The sequence below is a fragment of the Hipposideros armiger genome, unplaced genomic scaffold (genome assembly GCF_001890085.2).
Source record: "Hipposideros armiger isolate ML-2016 unplaced genomic scaffold, ASM189008v1 scaffold_12, whole genome shotgun sequence".
Taxonomy (NCBI): Eukaryota; Metazoa; Chordata; class Mammalia; order Chiroptera; family Hipposideridae; genus Hipposideros; species Hipposideros armiger.
Window position 1 is genome coordinate 5,856,694 of NW_017731362.1, and position 23,284 is coordinate 5,879,977.

The following is a 23,284-nucleotide window of genomic DNA, read 5'->3' on the forward strand; positions in this document are numbered from 1 at the left end:
CTGGTATATAATATATGTTAAAAATGGAAAATCATGTACAAGACTATTTGGTAAATAGTTTAGAAGAATACTTAAGGGCTAAATATCATGGTTCAGACCATAAGGACTATAGGTAAAAGAGAAGATGACTGAGTAGTTAAAGAAACTTTTGTGGAAAAGGTTAGTCTTGATATGTCCTTTGAAGATTGAGACCAGATTAGCTGTGGACATTCCAGGCAGAGTGAAGAACAAGTATAAAAGAAACCACAAAAGAATAAGCTTAGTGGATCTATCGAACCATGAGTGGCTCAGAGTAGAGGGTGTGAAATAGTCTTTAGTAGGAGTTTAAGAAGAGGAAAATGACACTTAAGGGAGGAAGATTAGATGGAAATCAGTTCATGGGATGGTTTGGAATGATGGTGGAGAAAATTACTTTAGGAGACCAGTAAGCTACTGCAATATTAAAGGTCTACAGTAAAGAGAATGTAAGTTGTTACAGCAAAGGAACCAAGCTTTGGAACAGGAGACTCAGACAACTACTTTAGCACCTATGAGACTCACCGCCCCTAACCATAATGGAGATAACACCCTTACAAGGTTACCATGAAGAGCATATGACTTGATGCACACTTTGTAGATTCCAAAGTGCTTATAGAAATACTAGTACTAGATGTCACTGTTTAATCCTAACCCAAAGAGCAGCAATAGAAGTGAGTAAAAAATACAGATGGTCTATAGTTGAATGAAGAAAATCATAAAATATGTGATTAACTGTAATAAAGAGGACGTGCCTCATCTGGCCTTTATTCTTGGGCCAATAGGTCTCTATTTTTAAAAAAAAATAATTTACTAGCCTAGGGTAAACCTCTTCATCACTTTCTGGTTTGATCATTTTTTGTTGGAAAAATTAATATGTATTGTTTTATTGTTTTTGCCTTAACATAAGGCAAAAAAAAAAGAATCGTTCACAAAAATGTCATTCCACTTGTTACTGTGTTCCAGCAGTTTTCATCATCATAGTCATCCCTGTGACTGTCAGTTACATTATGCATACAGTCCTTTTATGCTTTCCTATGAAACAATGCATATAAAACAGGTATACGTCTTCATTTACCCAATACAGAAATTCTAGGAGATGCTTTTGAAAACTTGATTTTTTAATGTCTGGTTATCTTCTTATCATCTGCCTGGTTTCAACTCCTCTGCCCCTTCCTGTTGTCCACCCTTATTGCTCCTCACTAGCTCTTGGTGTGGTTAGCTTTTCCTTGCATCCCCAGCCTCCCTGGTTTCCTCCTTTGCTGTGCTTTCAGGCTCCTGCTTATGAAGTTACGTGGTCAGCATGCTGGCCAGTGCTGTCCACTGGGGCCTTCTTGCTCCAAGGAACTGCCTTGCACTTGCTTAGGTTTGCTCCCTCTCTGCCACAACAGCTCTTCCCCCACCTGATGGGAACTTTCTGTCAGCTACTTTCTAACTCATCAGGAACTTACTGTTGAACAGATATTTGAGGAACCATGTTTATATATTTCTTTTATTTATTTTTGGGAAAAAATGTAAACCAGCAATCATAGAGTATAGGGTATTTACTGCTGAGGTGGAGCTGTAGTGAGAAACAGGCTTTCTTGCTCTGCTCTGGTGGGGAATTATCAGCCTAACACAGTCCAGGATGCTTAACCGGAACTTGATGCAAATGAAGGAGCAGTTAGAGTGAGGTTACCCTATAGGGCTAGGAGCAGGGACTAAGCAGCTACATAATAGTCAGTAGACAGTAGACGATCAGAAGCTCAGGTGATACACATGAGGTTCCTAGGCCAAAGGTGGGAATCTAGGAGATCAGAATCATGGACTATAAGACGAGCATCAGGCTTAAGTGGAGAGGGCAAGCCTGGAGTGGAGACTGAGTGGGGCTGTGTCAGATCATGTCTTCATGTCTTCTGTCTCTCTCTTTCAGATTAACACCTAAATACCCAATTACCTGGTTTTCTGCATTTGATAAGAAACAAAATTGTTTAGTGATTTGAAAATATTTTAACTTGATTATGGTAATTATTTAACAATAAATTGCTGACTGTTTAAACATTCATTAGCTCTTTTAGCCCACAAGGGTACCTAGGTTTATAGTCATATTAAGAAGTTCTCTTACAAAATGAATTTGTTGATATACTTGCAAAAACATTTTATTCCCCATTCAACCCTAATATCAGTTTCAGGGTTTATACACTTGCAGTCCAAATCTGGGGCTTGGAATCAAAGCTGTGTTGCTCGGTAACTGCATGATCTAAGTCAGGTTTCCTAAAAACTCTAAACCTCAGCTTCCTTATCTGGAAAATAATAATACTTATTTTACACAATTATTATGAGAGTGAAATGAAATGAGTTAAATTTTAGAAAATTACATACACAGTGCTTGGCACGTAGAAAATAATAAATATCATTATTAAGGTTTCACATAACAACATAGTCTAGTATTTTAATCTCTCTCAAAGACCTTCTTCCCAAAGCCTTAATTCTTACCTAAGACACATAGATAGATATCCAAACAGATATCTACAGATATCTATCTATATCTATATCTATATCTAGCTAATCACCTATATCTATATCTCCTAGAGATATTCATGAGAAAGACATAGGGGATAGAGGGAAGGGGGAAGGAATAGAGACAGAAGTAAAAGAATGAATAAAGGCACATTTGTGAGGCAGCAGTAGGATAATCAGGGAACTGTTACTACCTCAACATGGCGGGAGCAGATGTGCCTGTGGAAGTCGTAGGAAATGAGTCTGCTAAGAGAGACCATGTTTAAGTAGGAGGATTTATATCTTTTAAGAATATATTAATCTTAGGAGGATTTGAGAGAAGGCCAAATTAGAGTTAGGAAAACTGTCTAAGATACAGTTGTAATAGTCCAGTGAGAAATTATGGAGTTCAGAGGTAAGGCATTACTAGTGGGATAGGTGAGATACTCACATCGAGTGTGCATAGGTTGGGTCATATGAATCTAGAATGACATCAATCTAGAATATACTCAGGAGTCATTCATCTAGAATGATTCCTGGGTGTATGTCTTGGGTAAGCAGATAATTATGATGATATTAATTGAGATTAATAATTCATGAGAATGACTAGGTTTGGGATGTAGTTTAATTTGGGACAACTAGGTGAAGATATTTAGTAAATAACTGAAATGTGGGCCAATTCTTTTCTTTTTTATGAATTTGGAGGTAAGCATAAATCTGTGAGACCATCACTACAGTTGATGCCATGAGCATATCCATTATCTCCAAAAGTTTCATCCTGCCTTTCCTTCTTTCTTTATTATTATGTTTGTGATATGAACATTTAACATAAGATCTACCCTCTTAATAAAAAGTATGCAATACAGTGTTATTAACTATAGACAATATGCTGTAGATTCCTAGGATTTATTCATCTTGCATAACTAAAACTTTGTACACATTGGACATTTCTTCAATAAACATTTCTTGAGTTTTTATTATGTGTGCTGGGTTCAGGATGTTTAAAATTGGACAAGTCATAGATTTTGTTTTTGTTTTTAAAGATTTTTATTGGGGAATTGGGGGGATGGGAACAGTGCTGGGGGATTGGGGAAGGGGAACAGACAAGTTGCTGTCGTTTTGTTCTTCAATCTAGTTGTGGAGGACGTTGCTTCACTTGCTCAAGTTGGCACCATCACTGCGCTCTTCCAGGGGGAGCCAGATCAGTCGCCGGCTTCTGGACAGCCGCTCACTGCGGCTGCCCGCTTACGCTGGCTGCTGGCTACACACGGTATCCCATGGCAACCCACTGCCACAGGGACTGCAGCCTACGCCGTCGCCAGCGACTCATGGCAGCCCAGCTCCAGGTTGAGCTGTTGTTCAGCATCTTAGCTGTAGAGGGCAGTGTCACTGGCCCTCATATGTGGGATCCGAACCGGGGCCCTCTGGCATCCCAAGCGAGTTCTTAACCATCGCGCCACTCAGCCGGCCCTGTTTTGTTTTTTAATTAAAGTTTATTTGGGTGATAATTGTTAACAAAGTTACATAGATTTCAGATGTACAATTCTGTAATACATTATCCACATATCACATTGTGTGTTCACCACCCAGTCAGTTCTTCCATCACCATATATTTGATCCTATTTACCCTCATCTACCAACCCTCCTCCCCCCTTACCCTCTTGTAACCACTAAACTATTGTCTGTGTCTATGAGTTTTGTTTCTTCATTTGTTTTTCTTGTTGTTTTGTTGTTTTCAATTTTATATACCACATATCAGTAAAGTCATATGGTTCTCTACTTTTCCTGTCTGACTTATTTCGCTTAGCATTATAATCTCAAGATCCATCCGTGTGGTTGCAAATGGCACCATTTCATCTTTTCTTATGGCAGAATAGTATTCCATTGTGTATATATACCACAACTTCCTTATCCAACCATCTATCGAAGGACACTTTGGTTGTTTCCATGTCTTGGCCACTATAAATAAAGCTGCAATGAAGATATATGTACTCTGATGTTCATTGCTGCTTTATTTATGGTGGTCAGGTCATAGTTTTTATCCTTAAAGGGGGTATAGTCCAGCAGATGGAGACAGAAATGAGAATTGCCTATAAGCTGGGTTGTGGGAGAGAGTGGCAAAGAGAGAGAAAATGTCAGTATGGGTGGTTGGTGAAGTTTTCATAGGGCAAATGATTTTAGTTTAAACACAATTTTTACAGACAGGGAGGGCTAGACATGATTGATACTTTGGGTAGAGAGAACAGAAAAGCCACTGAGGTGTAAAAGAGCACTTAGTGAATAACAAGTTGTTCTATGTGGTTGGAATATAGAGCAAGTGAATTAGGAAGTGCAACAGTGGGTGCATGACCTTGGGTTTGTGTTTTTTGAGGCAGGACTTCAATTCAGGTAAAATTTTCCTGCTCAGATATTTTTCAACAATCATTGCCTAGAACAGTAGTTCTGAACTAGTAATGCAAGTTAGGGAGTCTAGACATAATTTCATGAAAATATCAGAAGCATTGACAAAATCGCTGTTTTCACTTAAACAAAAAATGGATATTTGTTTCTAGGTTTCAGAGACCCAGGATCTTGGATTGAATGGTTAGTCCATAGAACAGTTTATTCTACCAAAGTTGGTTTTAAAATAATTTATCTACCCAACTGCTACTTAACTTTCCAAAGTCTTTTCTCCACAAGGGAAGGTCACATGTGGGTACAAGAAAGATGTTTTAAATTCAATTCAGGAGTCAATTCCTTGGCATTTTTATTAGTAGAAAACAAGTCCAGGCTGGTAATTGTAAATGAACCCCAAATTGTTTCAGACAAGAGGAACTGAACTCTGACAGCTTATGAAACCCAGAAAACCTGGACTTGTTTAGTCAATCTTTTTCTCTCTTTCATCTTTTTTGCTTCCCTTTCTCATTTACATGACCCTGTCTCTTGTGAAGCTTGGCTCCTGGCCAGAGCATGTGTTCCCCAATTCCTTGCAAAGCCCGAGTGAAGTGAAAATGGCAGATTTCCAAGTGGAAGGAGCTGATAGTCACCCAGCTCCTAAGCCAATATGTAGTTGACGACATATTCTTTAAAGAATTCAATAGATTATTTATCTACTGAAATAGGTAGTCCAATGTCAGCAAAGGTATTTCACTGTTACATTATTCTGTGATATATTCCAACAATAAAATAGTACTTTCAATTTAACAAGATTATATTTGCATACCTATCACATACAAGGCACAGTGCTAGTGAACCAGCAAAATGAATGTAGTCTTTCTCCCCCTCCCCTTCTCCTCCCCCTCCTTCTTCCTGTAATTCAAGACACTAACCATCTTAAAGAATATTTACTTGTCTGGCCATTTGCAGTATAAAACACCAAATCATAAGATGAAATGTAGTTGACCAATTCTTGATTCTCTGTAGGCACATTGGATTTGTGGCACAATTTCTCTTTGTGGTTTAGTACCTATGTCTAATCATGGCCCTAACCCTGGGGATGGGTTTCCTGCCATCTGCCACAAGGCTACACTGCTTGGTTAGAATGGATTTGCTCTCTCTGGTCATGTCCTCTCAAAACTTGGATTTCTTGTGGCTACAATGCCTAATTTGATATAACCTTCTATTTATTTTTCAACCCATGATAATTCCATTGACAAATTTGATGGCTATATGAGATATATTTCCTGTTGGTATTTACTTTGTCATATGAAATATTTCTTACTTGGAATACTTCAATCATAAGAAATTCCCAGTCATTGAATATCTAGAAAAATGAAAGATTATTTAAATAAGAAAAGGTCTCACATACATGGATAATATTAATTTGATGGCTTTTAAATGCCTGGGGTTGAAGGAATACCTTTTAATTTAAAAGCTTATGCTTGTCTAAGTAAATGCAACTTTGGAAAAGAAATAATGTGGGAATTATAATATCATGAAGTTAATATAGCTTTTTAAATTCGCCTGTCATCTTATACAACCTTTTCTAAATAATCATTACCTTTTATTACCATTTCAATTGTGTCCAACTATAACTAATTTAGAAATAAAATTAAAATTTAAACATAGTTATAGGTACTGATTTGCTTTATAGTTTTTTTTTAAAAGTAACTGTGTGTTGAAATTCATATATTCCCCTGTTTGTTCCCCTGCAATTTTGCACACATTGTGTATCTTGAATACTTTTGGAAAATGTTAGAAATAGGATAAGTCTAGAATTGAATTCTGATACTCATTATAACATTGCTTTCTTTTAGATGCTACATGAAGTCATGTGGGAATGAGAGAGATCATGAAACCCCTCCTTCCAAGAGAGAATGTCTTTCATCAATGGAACTTTGCTTCTGGTTTTTGCAAAACATTGACATTGTGGCAGAGCCATGGCTGCCCTTCTTGCCATTTTCAGTGATTCAGAAAACAACTAAACAGTGATGCTTGCCTTGGATTTACAGATTCTCACCCTGATACCTTGTTTATGTCTTTGGGGTAGAGAAGCTTGCACTAATTGCTCTCCATGGTGGCTAATCTGTTCAAGGTTCTGATCTTACCTTACATACAAAAGCTTTGCAAAGGAATGTTTACAAAGAAATTGGAAAATACAATAAAAAAAAAAGAGAATCGTCAGCAGAAAAAGGATCAAGACCTTCTGACTGCTGGCCAGACCAAAACCCCCAAACTTTCTAATACCTTGAAAAGCACTGTAAAGAAGCTTGCAAAGTGTTCATCTACTCGCAACTTATCCATCGAAGAAGACGAAGCTAACAAAGAATTTTCCCTCTCCCCAACATTCAGTTACCGAGTAGCCATTGCCAATGGCCTACAAAAAACTATTAACGTAACCAACAGTGATAATGAGGATCTGCTTCAAGAGTTATCTTCAATTGAGAGTTCCTACTCAGGATCACTCAATGAACTAAGGAGTAGTACAGAAAACCAGGCACAACCAACACACATGATGCCAGTTAGACGTAATAGGAAGAGTTCCAGCAGCCTGGCACCCTCTGAGGGCAGCTCTGATGGGGAACGCACACTACATAGCTTAAAACTAGGAGCTTTACGCAAACTGAGGAAATGGAAAAAGAGTCAAGACTGTGTCTCCTCAGATTCTGAGTTGAGCACAGTGAAGAAAACCTGGGGAATAAGAAGCAAATCTTTGGACAGAACGGCCCGAAATCCGAAAACAAATGCCTTGGAACCGGGATTCAGTTCCTCTGGCTGTATTAGCCAAACACATGATGTCATGGAGATGATCTTTAAGGAGCTTCAGGGAATAAGTCAGATTGAAACAGAACTTTCTGAACTACGAGGGCACGTCAATGCTCTCAAGCATTCTATCGATGAGATCTCCAGCAGCGTGGAGGTTGTACAAAGTGAAATCGAACAGCTACGTACAGGGTTCGTCCAGTCTCGGAGGGAGACCAGAGACATCCATGATTATATTAAACACCTAGGTCACATGGGTAGCAAGGCAAGCCTGAGATTTTTAAATGTTCCCGAAGAAAGATTCGAATACGTTGAAAGTGTGGTGTACCAAATTCTAATAGATAAAATGGGGTTTTCAGATGCACCAAATGCTATTAAAATTGAACTTGCTCAGAGGATAGGACACCAAAGGGACTGCCCAAATGCAAAGCCTCGACCCATACTTGTGTACTTTGAAACCCCTCAGCAAAGGGATTCCGTCTTAAAAAAATCATATAAACTCAAAGGATCAGGTATCGGAATCTCTACAGATATTCTTACTCATGACATCAGAGAAAGAAAAGAGAGAGGGATACCATCCTCCCAGACATATGAAAGCATGGATATAAAGCTGTCTACTCCAGAGCCCAAAGCCAAGAAGAACAATTGGCAATTACCTGATGACAGTGATAGAGAACTGGATTCGGACCTCAACAGAAACAGTTATGCTGTGCTTTCCAAGTCAGAGTTTTCAGCAAAAGCAACTATTTCCAAGTCAAGTTCAAAATCATACAGTGCAAGAGCCAAGAATAAAACTGCTGGTAGCAGCAGAATTTCAAATAAATCAGATTATGGTAAAATTTCCTCACAATTGCCAGACTTGGATAACTCGGAAAAACAAGCCACGGCCCATTATGCAGATGCAACACCCCTCTGGCATTCACAGAGTGATTTTTTTACTCCTAAACTTAGTCGTTCTGAATCAGATTTTTCCAAACTGTGTCAGTCTTACTCAGAAGATTTTTCAGAAAATCAGTTTTTCACTAGAACTAATGGAAGCTCCCTCCTGTCATCTTCAGACCGGGAACTTTGGCAGAGGAAACAGGAGGGCACACCTACCTTGTATGACAGTCCTCAGGGTTTACTTTCGAATGGGGCTCTTCGGGGTGTCCAGGGACAGAGTGAAATTGGGAACACAGAGACTGTGGATAGTGGGATGAGTAATGGCATGGCATGTGCGTCTGGAGACCGAAGTCATTACAGTGATTCTCAGCTCTCTTTCCATGAGGATCTTTCTCCATGGAAGGAATGGAATCGAGTAGAGCAAGGAGCTGATTTAGGTTTAGATTCATCCACCCAGGAAGCTTTTGATTATGACACAAACAGCCTGTCTGATCAACAACTAGATGCTTACAATAAAGACCTAGAAGAAGACTTGGGAAAGTGCCACAGTGACCTTCAGGATGACTCGGAGAGCTATGATTTAACCCAAGATGACAACTCATCTCCATGCCCAGGGTTGGATAATGAACCACAAGGCCAATGGGTTGGCCAATATGATTCTTATCAGGAAGCTAATTCTAATGACTTGTACCAAAATCAAAACCAGTTGTCCACAATGTATCGAAGTCAAAGTGAATTGCAAAGTGATGATTCAGAGGATGCCCCACCCAAATCTTGGCATAGTCGATTAAGCATTGACCTTTCTGATAAGGCTTTCAGCTTCCCAAAATTTGGATCTACACTCCAGCGAGCTAAATCAGCCTTGGAAGTGGTATGGAACAAAAGCACACAGAGTCTCAGTGGGTATGAGGACAGTGGCTCTTCCCTAATGGGGAGATTTCGGACATTATCCCAATCAACTGCAAATGAATCAAGTACCACCCTGGACTCTGATGTTTACACAGAGCCTTATTACTACAAAGCAGAAGATGAAGAAGACTACAGTGAACCAGTGGCGGGCAATGGAACAGATTATGTTGAAGTGATGGAACAAGTTCTTGCTAAGCTAGAAAACAGGACTAGTATCACTGAAACAGATGAGCCAATGCAAGAATATGATCACCCTTCTTACGAAACACCTTATGAAACCCCACAAGATGAGGGTTATGATGGGCAGGTAGATGATGTGGTTACTGAAGCAGGGTTGGAACCCTTCAGTGACACATTAACTGAAATGGAAATAAAAGAAGATGAAAATCAAAACATCCCTGAACAGCCCGTGGAAATCACAAAGCCAAAGAGAATCCGTCCCTCTTTCAAAGAAGCAGCTTTGAAAGCCTATAAGAAGCAAATGGCAGAACTGGAAGAGAAGATCCTGGCCGGAGGTACTCATGTTTAAATGATACATTATGCGCTAATTGTGTTTTAACATTGGGTAATGCTTCTTTAGAGGATGCTCTGTGTTTCTTCATGGTAGAAATAATTTATTTGCAAGGAACTTGCATGTTTATTCTGAGAAGGATTTTATTCTACCCTGACAGCTTTCCTAAAAAATTGGGCTTGATGATTTAAAATCCAAGTGTTTTCAAATAGGGCGTACTGAAATGAGCCCTACACTCTATGGGTCAAGATTTCTCTTTGGGGATTGGAAATAAACTCCATTTTCTATTAACCAGCTTTGTGGCATCAGTTATCAAAGAAAGAATGAGTGAAATCAAAGAGCAGTCTAGGGTCTACTCCTTGGTACTCTTAGTTTTACAGGAATGGGGAGAAAGGTACAGTTAATCTTAAAGAATTAGGAAAGATGGACTCCCGGATTTATCACGCCTGTTCCATCAAATTTACGCTTAGGGGCCTGCTAGTAGGAAGAGCTGGATCTGCACAGCCAACCTTAACTAGTCCCCTGAAGCGCCACAGCCTCCCTATTGATGCAGCTGAGGAGGTGCAGTAGAGCCCTAGGCCAGGCCTGAGCGGTCACAAGTCACTGAGGAGGAAGGAGTCAGTAAGGTGGCAGAGAAATCCCTACTGAAGAGTAAAGGAGGAGAGTCTTGCCAATTATGGAAATGAAGAGTACCCTACCTAATAATTTTACTTGATTTCCCAGGGGTACAATTTCAGATCATACTCTTTTGAAAAGTAGCTGCATATAAATAAAAAAGTACGTTTACTTTTAATTCCTCAACCGAACTTCTTCTGCACTATCCTCAATCTCTTACCATTTATTTTATTTGCATACTTATCACTTTTATCTTTGGGATAGTTTGATATAACCTCAATTTTAACCAATGATATATTATTGATGCTTTCCTTGATTATAGCGTTGTCACCTTTAATCAAATTATTTACTCTATATGTTTCATAAAGGTATATATTTAAGTGATCAAGTGTTACTTGCTATTATGAAATAATACAATAATTTCTGCAGCCAGTAAGTGATTATGGTTTCTTTGTCTTAACGCAATTGTGTTCAGACACTACTCCAAACTGGCCATTTTCTGTTGATATGGGTGGATCTTTGAATAACTAGATACCTTTATTGTTAAACTGTTTTAGGCCCTAAGACAATTGAAATAACAATTAGGGTTCTCTGCTCTAAAAATCTGTCTACTTAAAATAGCACTTTCTATGTAATTTATTTAAAGAACAATATAAATCAAGGTAATCTTGGGTGCATTGGTTGTGATTTCTTTTTCAGGGTAGAGTTCTCAACTAGATTTAAAACTGATTTGAAACTGCGAAGTAGTCAACATTTTATGTAGTCATAATTCATATTGGACTAATATCTACTTTATTTCAGAATGAATTTAGTACTTAGATATTCTTATTACTGAAACTCAGTTGATAGTTTCTTGGAATATAGGCCAGCAGTTTGACACTGTATTTTATTTACTGTGGATTCATAGAAGTCTGCTCAAAGGCATGTTAAGATTAAGCATGTGTGTGTACGTGTGTGTACATCTGTTGCAATATAATAAATGCACGTTTTAATGCCAATGGGTTAAGGTATCTGCAATGAAAGACAATATTATACATGTGACAAGACTATAAGTTTCAGAAAAAAATGGACCTTGACCAACTTTTAAAAAAATTCAAATTAGTAAACCTCTGTAAAGTAGAGTGTTACTGGTAATGACCCTTCAACTAGCTAACAAGCCAATCATCCACTGGCACTTATCCTTAGAAAACACAAATGAACTGCTAAAGTAGGTCAAACAGTTTTGTGCCATTTACCTGACATAGCAGGCCTGGCTGCAGAGGACTCACACCCCTCCACCATCTTGGAGCTTGGCTTGTTATCCTGAGAGCCAGCTTTGAATGAAATCTGTTAGGTATCAACTATCCTAGAGGAAATCAGACTCACATCTTTAAGATGCCTCTCTGGTTGCTTGAAAGGCACCAGATTGACTACCCAGGAGGCTGCAGTAGCCTAGATTTTAAAAACCATCTCTTCTCCCTTTGGCAGCAGTCAGACAATCGTCCCCCTCCTGTGCCACCAATATGCCTCAGGAAGAAGGGCAGCCAAAAAAGGGCATTTTGTGTGTCCCCTTCCTTGCTCCGAGCATCCCAATGAGGTGTGAATTGTCAGGATAGATTTTGTGTCCATGGCCATCTGCTCACTGGGCTTTGGGAAAATGCCAACATACTTTTCTCTCCATGACTATCCAGGCACCATTAGGTAGCAGTGCTGTCTTTCTCCATTACTAACCTGGGCAAGACTGGACTGTAGAGCTCTTACTGTAAACAGCATGGGATGCTGTTCCCCTGACATAGCTCTATGGAAGTATAAGCTCATAGATTTGAATTATTTATTTCAACTTTTGTCTTTTGGGTCCTGGTAAAGAAGAATTTCAAAGACCCCAATATTTATGTACACGGGTATTTGGTGCTTGTGTTTCTGAGAACTTTCACCTTGAACAGCATGCCCGTGGAGAGAGACCTTAGGGTGTGTGTAGCCAGAGGCTCCATGAGGTCACAGTCTTCCCTCCTTGCTGGACACTGCTGGGTGGCACCTTTGGTATAGCTGGCCTGAACCCCACAGCATGGTGTTGACTATTTGAGCCCCACCTCCAGCCCTGTACAGCCTATTAAGTGGGATGAACTGTTGTCTCCTCTGAATTACCATATACCTGCCTTTTATGGCACGGGCTTCTACCTTATATAATGACGATGCACGCTTTTCATGTTCTCTGCTCAACTCTAATCTAGAGGCGAGAGGTCAATTTTTTTTTATCCTTTCATTTGCACTGTGTCTAGACCAATGCTTCATCCAGAGATGGCACTGAGTTAATATGTGTTAGATGGATGCCTGAATCAAGGGAAACATGATGCTAAATAAAAGGCACAAGCTTTGAAGTCTCTCTCTCTCTCTCTCTCTCTCTCTCACACACACACACACACACACACACACACATTTTCTTAAAAACCCTGTAAGATACATAGCTGAATAATGGTCGACATTTATTAAGTCCTTTATTATGTGCCAGAAACTATTCTAAATATTTTACACCATATTAAGTCATATAATCCTCACAATAACCCTATCAGGTGGGTATTATTATCTGCATTTTATAGATGAGAAACAAGACACTGTAATTTACCTATGGGAGAAAAAATAGCCAGTAAGTGGCGAAACCTAAATTTAGAATTAGGCACTTTATTCCCAGATTCTATGTGCTTACTCACTGCAAGCTAGCTTAGGATTTCAGAAATTAAATATTGATATTCAACTTTATAAGACAGAGACCTGAGGTGGCAAAATGTTGCTTTACCCAGCAGCACCAATTTGTCAGCAGAGCTACAATTACAAGTTATTCGCCAAAGTCATAAACCAGCACTCAAACACTCAGACCATTCTGCCATTTTATATGATATTTTTACAGGCAACGTGATTATCCAGGTGTCATTTCTGTGTAACTTGTGATAAAAGCAATTGTTGACTGTATATAATAGTGGCAATGAGAAATGACAGATTGAATATGATCTTATTTTCCAGAGATGTAGCTTGAGCTTCGCCTTTTTTAGTGCCTTTCCTGATGCTTAGTGATGTCTTGTGGAAATCCCTTGGTTTTAGTTTTCGATTTCTGCTTTTCAGTGCTTACAGTTAAAGACATACACACTCTCATTGGCATGCACACATACGGAAAATGTGAATTCACTTAATGATTAACAGTAGTATTTTACTATCTGAGGAAAATCAATAGGAAACTCCCAAGTTGACCAACATCCCTTTTGCATTTTCTAAACACATAAAGCCATTTTAATATTTTTAAGACTTAACTACGCCGTATACTTAATTCTCATAAAACATCAATGAGATAGACAATTGCCAACCTCCCAAGTTTCAGTTCCCTTAGGACAATTACCAGTAGTTATTTAGGTTGTAAAGCTAGCAAGTGACGGGACCAGGTATCAGCACAAGTACTTCTAAATCCTATCTGGTGTGCTCGGCGCAACAACATGCTCTTAGCTACTTGACACCAATCAGTGCTTCTCTCTTCTCCATGTTCAGACACCTGGCCTGTAATACAAACTTCTGTGGCTGGGTCAAGAGTGTTTCTCTGCTGGTTTCCAAGGTTAGTGGTTCTCAGATTTTAGAGTGTGTGAGAATCACCTGGGAGGACTTGTTGAAAATATGGATTCCTTGATCTAATCTCCAGTAGATTCCAATGTAGGATGATCCATGGATCATATCAAGAAATGCTTGATAGTTAATAACAGACCCTAAGTGCTCTTTTCCTTTCCCTGTTTCTTGAGTGGTTTCATTTGCTCCACTGACTTAAGTTAACATCTGTGTATTGATGGTCCCAAGTCAGTCTTTGTGCTAAATCTATCCTCCCCAAACTTAGTGTATTATATACATTTATTCTTTTAGTCATTAGTTCACTCAATAGTTCACTCATTCTTCAGTGAATATCTAATTGCCTGGCTGGGCATCTGGGACACAGTTGTGACAAATTTTATTTGGTCTTTGTCTTTGTTAAGTGAGTGAGATGAATTTAAATAAAAAGAAATACACAAATATATCATTTTAAACTTTGATAACTGCTGTAGAAGTAAATATAAAGTGTTGAGATTGCATATTACAGTTTGGAGGCTAAAGACGACTTCGCCAAGGAAATGACATTTGACCTGAGATCTGAAGAATGAATATATTGAAGTAGGCTAAGAGAGAGGTAAAGGTGCCTTCTGGGCAGAGAGAATGGCATGGACCAGGGTCTTAAGGCAGAAAATGGCATGACATAGTAGAGAAACTTACATAGTAGAGAAAGCCTGGTATGGCTGCAGGACAGCAAGGCAGAGAATAGTGCAAGACAAATCTGGTGCAATATTCAGAGGCCATGTTTTTCTGAGTCTTGTGAATCACTTGGGGATCTTTTTTCCTCCTAGTAACCACGGAAAGCCATTAAAAGAGACTGCCATGATGAATTATAGAACTTGCATCAGATAGGACATCCTACAGGTCTCAAACTCATCATGCCTAACATTGAACTCTTTTCTTCCTCTACCTCCTACTTCTGCTTCTCCTCCTTGGTTTCTTATCCTAATAAATGGTTCCACCTGTTTGCTCAGGTCAGAGAGCTATTCTTTCTGGCTCCTTCCGGGTCATACTGTAGTGAATATTTGTCTTTTTTTTTTTTTTGGCTTCCCAGCATCTGAATTCCTTTCTCATTGGTGTTCCTGAGTGTATGAGCCCTTGGAGGGAAGCAGTGCCCTGTGTCCTGCTGCAGAAGCCGAGGGAGCTGGGAGTTCTTCTCCCTATGCTTTGCAGCCGTGGCTTGAGCACATGACTTGGACATAGCTAATTGGAAGCTTCTGCCCAGAACTTTGAATTTGTATCAGTAATTTAATAAGCCCTGATGAGTTTACCCCCTAATTATCTGTTAAATGCAGCAAATTCTTTCAGTCTCCATTGTCTCTATTATAGTTCTAGCAACTAGCCATCTCTTGCCTAGATTATTGCTAGGACTTCCTAACTAGTCTTTCTGTCTCATTGCCCTGCTCCCTCCACTCCTTAGCTCAATCTGTCACCTCTCTGCATCTAGAAATTCATACAAATCTCCAGAACTGTAAAAAACATCTTTATAGTACTTTTAGGACAAGGTTCAAATAAGTAGTGAGTCCATTGTGTTGAAAACGCCTGCTTACTTGTTGCTTCCCTCAGTAGGCTATAAGCTCCTGGAAGTGAAAGACTGTGCCCTGTACCTTGGGCATGTCCAGGGCCCACCAGTGACCAGCAGTGAGATAGCTGAGCCCAGTGGTTAAGAGCATGGGCTCTGGAGTTGGCCTACAAGTTAGATATGATCTTAAGCAAGTTTAATTTCTCTGTAGCTCAGTTTTCATCACTGACAAAGTGCAAATAATAATAGTACCTCTATAAGATAAAAATAAAATAAATAAAAGTAAGATAGCCTTTCAGCCAAACCAGTATGTAGGGAGTTGACCTACTGAAAAATCATAAAGACTTCTTCCTTTGATCTTAAATTATTTCTGAGAAATATGAGCCAGAAGGCAAATGCTACAATTACTTTCCTATATATTTCTTAACTGAACTAAAATAACTATCCAGAATGCATTTTGGGAATTGACCAATTATGTGATTATTTTTGTGGTTTGAATCCTTGAAAGATGCTGGCCACAGGCAGCTTGGCACAAGCTGTTCCACACAGTATTAATAGCTACAGTTATTGATGTTTTCATGAAATGTAAAAACATGCAACTGTCTGAACTCTCTGGCTTGTTAAGTGTTTTGCTTTGGGGCAATTTCAACATAGCGACCCATGTACATCCATCAACATTTAGTGATTGCTAAAAGTGTGATGAGTTCAAGATTAGGGCCATGGGAAGGGAGAAAACACAAGATGCAAAGACATGGATTCTTTCCTTGACAGGGTTACAGTTTAGTTCAATTCAAAATTATTTCTTGAGTTATTTTGAGAGGCATTGTGGCTTATAATAAAATGTCATTATTTAATTGTTCATTTAAAAAAATGTTTATTAGTACTTACCTAAATGTATACTACTGTGAAGCACATCATAGTTTTAATTAGAAGAGAAGACACAGAAAAGATAATTTATAACTTAATGACTAATGACAATTACCATTTAATTACTAATTAATTATTATTTAATTCATAGCTATTAATTATTACTACCAATAAGCTTAGAAGATAAAAAGAAGTCATAACATTAAAAATAAAAACCAACATTTATTCAACCCAAACTACATGACAGAGGTGAGTACTTTGCGTGCATTTTTCAATTTAAGTCTCCATGCACCCTCGAGAGGTGCAGCACATGTCTCTGGAACTCCATGTCACCCTCCTGAGTCTTCCTCTGATTGCAGCTGCAGCTGCAGTGGGCTCCAGCATGTGAGCTCAGGCCCTCTTCCATTGACAGCCTCCCACCTTAGTTGGGCACCTTCGTTCTCTTAGATTTCTACCTTGGAGTCCATCTTATGTTCAGGGATCCCCCCAGCAACCCTCGCTACAGGTGTTCAGCAGTTGTTACATCAGTGCTGCAACCTTCAGGAGAATATATTAGATGTGATCAAAACATACGGTGAATGTTTAAAAAAAATATTACAGTAAAAGACACATCACCATTAACCCCCCATCAAAATACCCCCATTGCTTTTGAACACACACTTAGCCCATTGTTTTTGCCACTTTCTGAAGCAGTTCTGGAAGTCCTTTTTCATGAGCATCTTCAGTTGTGCTGTTGTGGCTTCCTCGATGTCCTGTCAATTCAAAAAGTTTACCTTTCATGATCATTTTGACTTTGGGAAAGAGCCAGAAGTCACACTGTGCCAGATCCAGTGAATAAGGTGGAAGAGGACACACCATAATGTTTTTATTTGACAGAAATTTTCATACCAGAAGTGATGTGTGACACGGAGCCTTTCTGTTGTGATCACAAAATATGGTGAATGCTGCTTTTCAGTGCCATCCAACAGAAAGGCAGGGATCATCAATAGGGAAAGCAGCACGTGGAACTTAGTAACAATGTGTGACAAGTTTCAGCCTGTTCAGTGCAGTCAGCTGGGTGTGAGCCATGGTTGAGAGAAAGTATGTTTTAAAGTGTGCCATTAATCATCCTCCATCATGACAACGCTCTGTGTCACACATCGCTTCTGGCGTATGGCAATTTCTGTTACAAACATTATGGTGTGTATTCTTCCACCTTATTCACTGGATCTGGTACCTTCCAACTTCTGGCTCTTCTCCAAAGTCAAAATGACCATAAAAGGTAAACGTTTTAAATTGATTTGAGACATCGAGCCAGCAACGACAGCACAGCTAAAGACACTATGAAAGAGGACTTAAAGAACTTCTTCAGAAAATGGCAAGAACAATGGGATGTTTTTGAAGCAAGGGGGAGTATTTTGAGGGGGGTTAATGGCAAGGTGTCTTTTACTGTAATATATATATATATATATATATATATATATATATATATATATATATATATATAAAATTAAAACATTCACTGTATTATTTGATCACGCCTCATACCCTGGAGGACCTAGTGGAGTAAAGCTCCTATTGTCTGCAGTGTCAGCGGCAGCAGCAACCGCAGCAATGAACCCTTCAATTAGCTTTTTCTCTTTCTCTGCCTTATTCTTCCTGCTCCTCACTCCTGCTTCTGGGGACCACCTCCCAAAGAAGCTACCTACCCTCCTGTCCTTGTCTCAGCCTCTACTTTTGAAGGAACCCAAAATAAGACCAGAGGTCATGACTATTAATAGTCATTTTACAGATGAGATAACAGAGCCTGTAGCCATAAAACTGAGTGTCACTTACCTAACTGACTCACCTTAAGCAGGGTTCCGATACCCGCCCCTGCTCCTAAGTACTGTAAATCTCTTGTGAACAATATGAATGTAGCAGAGAAGCATGCCTGCCTAATTACAGTCAGAATGCCTAGGTTTAAGGGGCCTTAGAAATGATCTCAGACAATGAGGTGAATTGGGTTAGAAATACTTGTTAGTGACAGTAGTAAGTGAGCCAAAACCCATCTGTGTATGTTGAAAAGCATGAGGGAAAAATTGTGTAGAAGTGAATGAGGCTTGCATCATCCAGTTTTTACCCCAGCCCTCCACCCCTACCCTCAGCCTCCTGGGCTGGCAGTGCTCTGTCTTCTGATTAAGTGTCCTGTAGCCACCTGTTCTCTGCTTTTTCCTCCACTACCCTTCCCGACATCACTTTGTAGAATGATTCTGATATTTACTGTAATTGATTTTCAGTTAATAATCTGCATCTCCTGGGGACGTTTGCATTTTTATGCTTTTTCTCTTCCATTATACAATGTCAGGTTTTCCTGCTGATGAAGGCATTTTAGGCACTGGCAAGCAGGTGGGGTATAATTTTTGAATAGCAGACCTCGTCCAGATATCCAGAAATCACACCATTTTAGCAGCTTAGCACACATAAGGCTGATCTTAGATAAAATTATTTTTGATCAATTTGAAGTTTCTACATTTTGAGGTGGAGTTAGAAAAACCAATGGAAATAGAACCAGAGAATTATTTATGTCCAAATATTTTGGGAGGAGCACAAGTGTGTGTGCTTGCCTGTGCGGACGTGCAATGCATACATAATTACCTAACATTACAGGTCACTGGGCAAATGGTTTCCATTGATTCCTTTTATAGATACTACAGAAATATGGATTAAATACAGTGAGCCTTTGATCTAGCTGCATAAAATTAACTGTAATCACAGTCAAGTGCATTATCAAGTGCGCTAACATGGTCACATGATTATCAAAACCAATTATTAAGCAAAACCAATTTTTGCAGATCACTGATGAACTTTGTCATGAATTTTGTTTGTTAGAACACGAATTATTCAATGGGTGCTTGATTCTTATTGTCTGCTGCTCAAGTACCTCATCGTTCTGTCTGCAACTTCAGTGATTAGTGGCGTATTAATTACTCATAGAAGGATTTCATTTTCTTATGGAAAAGACATGGCTCTACATGTTATAAAGGCTGAGGAAGATCATAGAAGGACGAAATAGATCTAATTTACAGTCCAGGGTCAAACAATTGCTTTGTGCTGAGTAGTAGTATTAACTTATGAGTATATTCATTTATTACTGTAATTTGATTCTGTGTGGCTTTGATTTCTCTGGCATTGTTCAGTGTATCAGTGATTTAGAAAGAAAAGTAGTTTGTGGGGAAGGAAGTCATTTTTATATCAAGGTAAATAAAATCAGGTGGATAAGAAAATACTCCTTTGATTACAAGACTGAATAAATACGAGGGCTGCTTGGACAGGACTAGAAGCCAGCTCTTCAGAGAAACTCTGCCCGCCCTCTTGGGCTTCCCCATTTCATTGGGGAATGATTCCTCAGGCTTGAAGTGCTAATAACTATTAAAAAGCTGTTTATTTGTCCTACCCTTTAGGATAGGGTACCTGATTTTTTGAAAACCCAGACTCTCCTTTTCAAAGTGCAACAGCAGAAAACAAAGGAAGACACATATATTTAATGTGGCATTTCTTAGACATGTGTTTTTAGGTTATAAGAACCTTTCTAAATCATTTAGGCCAATTCTGTCATTTAACAGTTGAAGGAAACAGGGCACTGGAGGTTAAATGTTTTGTCCAACACATCACAAGATAATTGTGCTGAAGACCTTACTAGGAAGTGGTTCTCCTCATGTAGTCAGTTATAAACCTACCTCTGAGTTAACAATAAAAGGATGCTGCTGTTAGAATAGTCGTTCCTTTAATGATGGTATCAGTGCCATTAATAATAAAACTAATTGCCTCAGAGCCCCTCACCTAATTTATAGGAAGAAACACAAATGTAAAGTACTCAATGCACTTCTATTTACCAATATTAGAATGAGAATCTGAAAATGCCAAAAATGGGGAAAACAAAAAGGAAATGTTAAAACATTTTTGAATGAGGTTAGAGAAACATCATTACTTTAGTTGTATCTTAATTTCTAATGTTCTCTCTCTATTGAGTGATAAGAAGAATCATTCTTTAGCTCACCTTTCTAATTTTATCTTCTTGCCATGGGATTTTGGCGCTAAAACGGGCCTAGCAGATCTTTGAGTACAGTTTGTTCCCAAGCCTGGATGCATGCCATCATCACCTGGGTGAATTTTATATACAAAGGTTCTGGGGTCTCACTCCTGAGGATTCTAATTCAGTAGGCCTGGAGCAGGACCTGGGAATATGTGTTGTCCATAAGATTCCGTAAGTTTCTGAAGACCAGCTGGGTTGGAGAACTCCTAACTCCTAGTCCAATCCCCTTGTTTTGCAGATGAGAGAAGGTGAAATCTAGGTATTCCATGCCTGGGTCTGTCTGTCTATCTATCTATCTATCTATCTATCTATCTATCTATCTATCTATCTATCTATCATCTATCTATCTGATAGCACATGGAGTGATGGAAGAGGAAGTTAGCATCTTTAGGAAGTACCAACTTCATGGAAGCTCTCTCACTGATGTTTCTGAGCACATGTCCTTTTACTTGCTTATTTTTGTGGGCTAGGAAAGCATCCAACAGGAATGGGCTCCTTAGTAAAACTATGTTATATACAGTAGAGTCTCATTATAGGGTCATTGAATTCATTAAGATCAGCTGGGGGACAGAGGTGGAGAGAGAGATTGAGAGAGAGAGAGAGACTGAGATTGAAATAGTGTCTGATCCCTCTTTACCAATTCATTTTCAGCTTTTGCCCCTGAATGGACTCTGGGGTTTGCTCTCTGACTCAGGGGCTGACCTCTGCCTACTGCACCCACTCTCCTTTGCTTCCTTTGGCTTCTGCTCAAGTTTGCAGGAGGTCACCTGGCAGAAAGGAGAGGAGGTCAGGACATCTCTCTCAGTCCCTGCTTCAGTGCCTGGAGCTGCGGCTGTCTGTCTGGTTCACAGCTTCTGTTGGCCGCCATAGCAGCTCTCACTGGGTTCTGAGCACTCTATTTTCTTCTCTTTCTCCGAGTAACCATGTCTCACTATATCTACTCTCTGGGGACCTGACAATCCCTATTTTGTTCCCTTAACCCAGCTTACACCTCTATAATGTGTTCTTTTTCTGAAGACATTCATTTGAACCACTGGCTTTAATTCTGTTTTCTTCAGGCAGCTAGATTAATAAAAGATGGGATATATTGGATTGTCAGAAATGTCATGACGCATTTTTGCAACGAAAAACATAGAAAAAAATACGTCATGACTTTTCTGACAACCCAATAGAATTATTTATTTGCCTCAATAATTCTACATTCTTTAGTCTCAGTATAATGCCAGTATATCCTTGAAATGAAAATTATTTCTTTAAGAATATAGTGATGTGAAATTCTACTTTGCATATATTTCCTTATTTGCATTGCACATTACTGTACATTTTTCAGTTTTGAATATATAATTAATGTACTAATTGGTTGACATGAAACTTTACACTATGTACTTCGTGAGCTACTGAAGATGTTTTCAAAGGTAATTTTGACTACATAGGCTTTCCTCCTTAGAAACTGACTTCAGAGCATCCTGCTGTAGTTAAGTGCAACTTTGTTGTATGTATCATAAAAGATATTAAAACTGGGAGGGAGACCATAGAATGAAAGAACCAGGGTAGAAGGAATTCAATTTCAATCGTTCTCATAACCTGCAATTTACTTTGTCCCAGAAGTCTGAAACAAAACCCTTCAAAATACCCCTCAGAAGAGTACAAATTGGTGCAACTACTTTCAAGGATGATTTGGCAGTATCTACCAAAGTTTTAAATAAACATGCCCTTTCTTCCATTATTTGTTTTATAAATGATGCTTCAGATATAAATGTAAGGCTGTTCATCTCAGCACTGTCATATGAAACACAGTATACAACTTCAACACCCATCTAAGGAGACTTGTTAAAAATATGTAATGTTTATAGTGGGTTACCCTATTGTCGTTATAAAGAGTTAAAGACATGTAGATGCTTGAGATATAAGTTGAAAAAAAATCCAAGATGCAGAATAGTACATGAAAGTGTCCCTATTTGTGAAAATATTCCCATGCTTTTCCTTTCTTTTTTTAAATCAGAAGCATGCATTATTTGCATAATAATAGCAAACAAACCATAATGCCCCAGGGATGGTAGTGAGGTCTTAGAAGCACGCAGAAAACACTGCTAATTGGCTAAGTAGGAACTTGTCGTCTCTAATTGAGAGACACATCTGCATGGGGAGCTCCCTTCCAGTTCCACTGCCCCTATTCCAACCACTTTAAAGCTAACACCCATTGCTGGATGCCTGCACCTTTGTGACTAAGAAGTTGACTTGAACTCTGACTTTATTTCCTGGGAAATGCCTGTGTGCACCATCACTCAGAGGGGAGTGTGGGAGCTGATTTCTGCAGGTGATGAGAAGGTTTTCATCATCCAAGATGTCAATGACACAAATGAGAATGGATGAGAGCGTGATGCCAGGAAGCAGAGAGAGTCCAGAACAAGACTTCAAAAGTCTGAGCAGCTCACAAAGAGGTTTCACACAGAGGAAACATGGTAAATCAAAGCCAGCAGGGTTTCCATTTTTAGATGAAGTCACTGGCTGCCGGAAAGAGATAGAAAAGATGAAGGTATCATAAATTCTCCTGTCTTAAAAAGCAGCTCTGGTAGTAATACTTCACCGATTTTGTAGGCTGGGCATCTGGGACAGAGTCATTGTCATGCTAGGGGCTTGCAAGCCAAGT

The 23,284-nt window shown here is 39.1% G+C and overlaps 1 protein-coding gene across 1 annotated transcript in view; it reads left to right on the forward strand.

The window, feature by feature from the left end:
* Window positions 1–23,284, forward strand: part of UNC13C (unc-13 homolog C) — a 565,880-nt gene that overhangs the window by 27,698 nt on the left and 514,898 nt on the right. Inside the window, exon 2 of the mRNA XM_019664136.1 lies at window positions 6,729–9,980. Coding sequence (XP_019519681.1) covers window positions 6,986–9,980 — 2,995 coding nt within the window. The 5' untranslated portion in view covers window positions 6,729–6,985. The remainder of the gene's footprint in view (window positions 1–6,728; window positions 9,981–23,284) is intronic.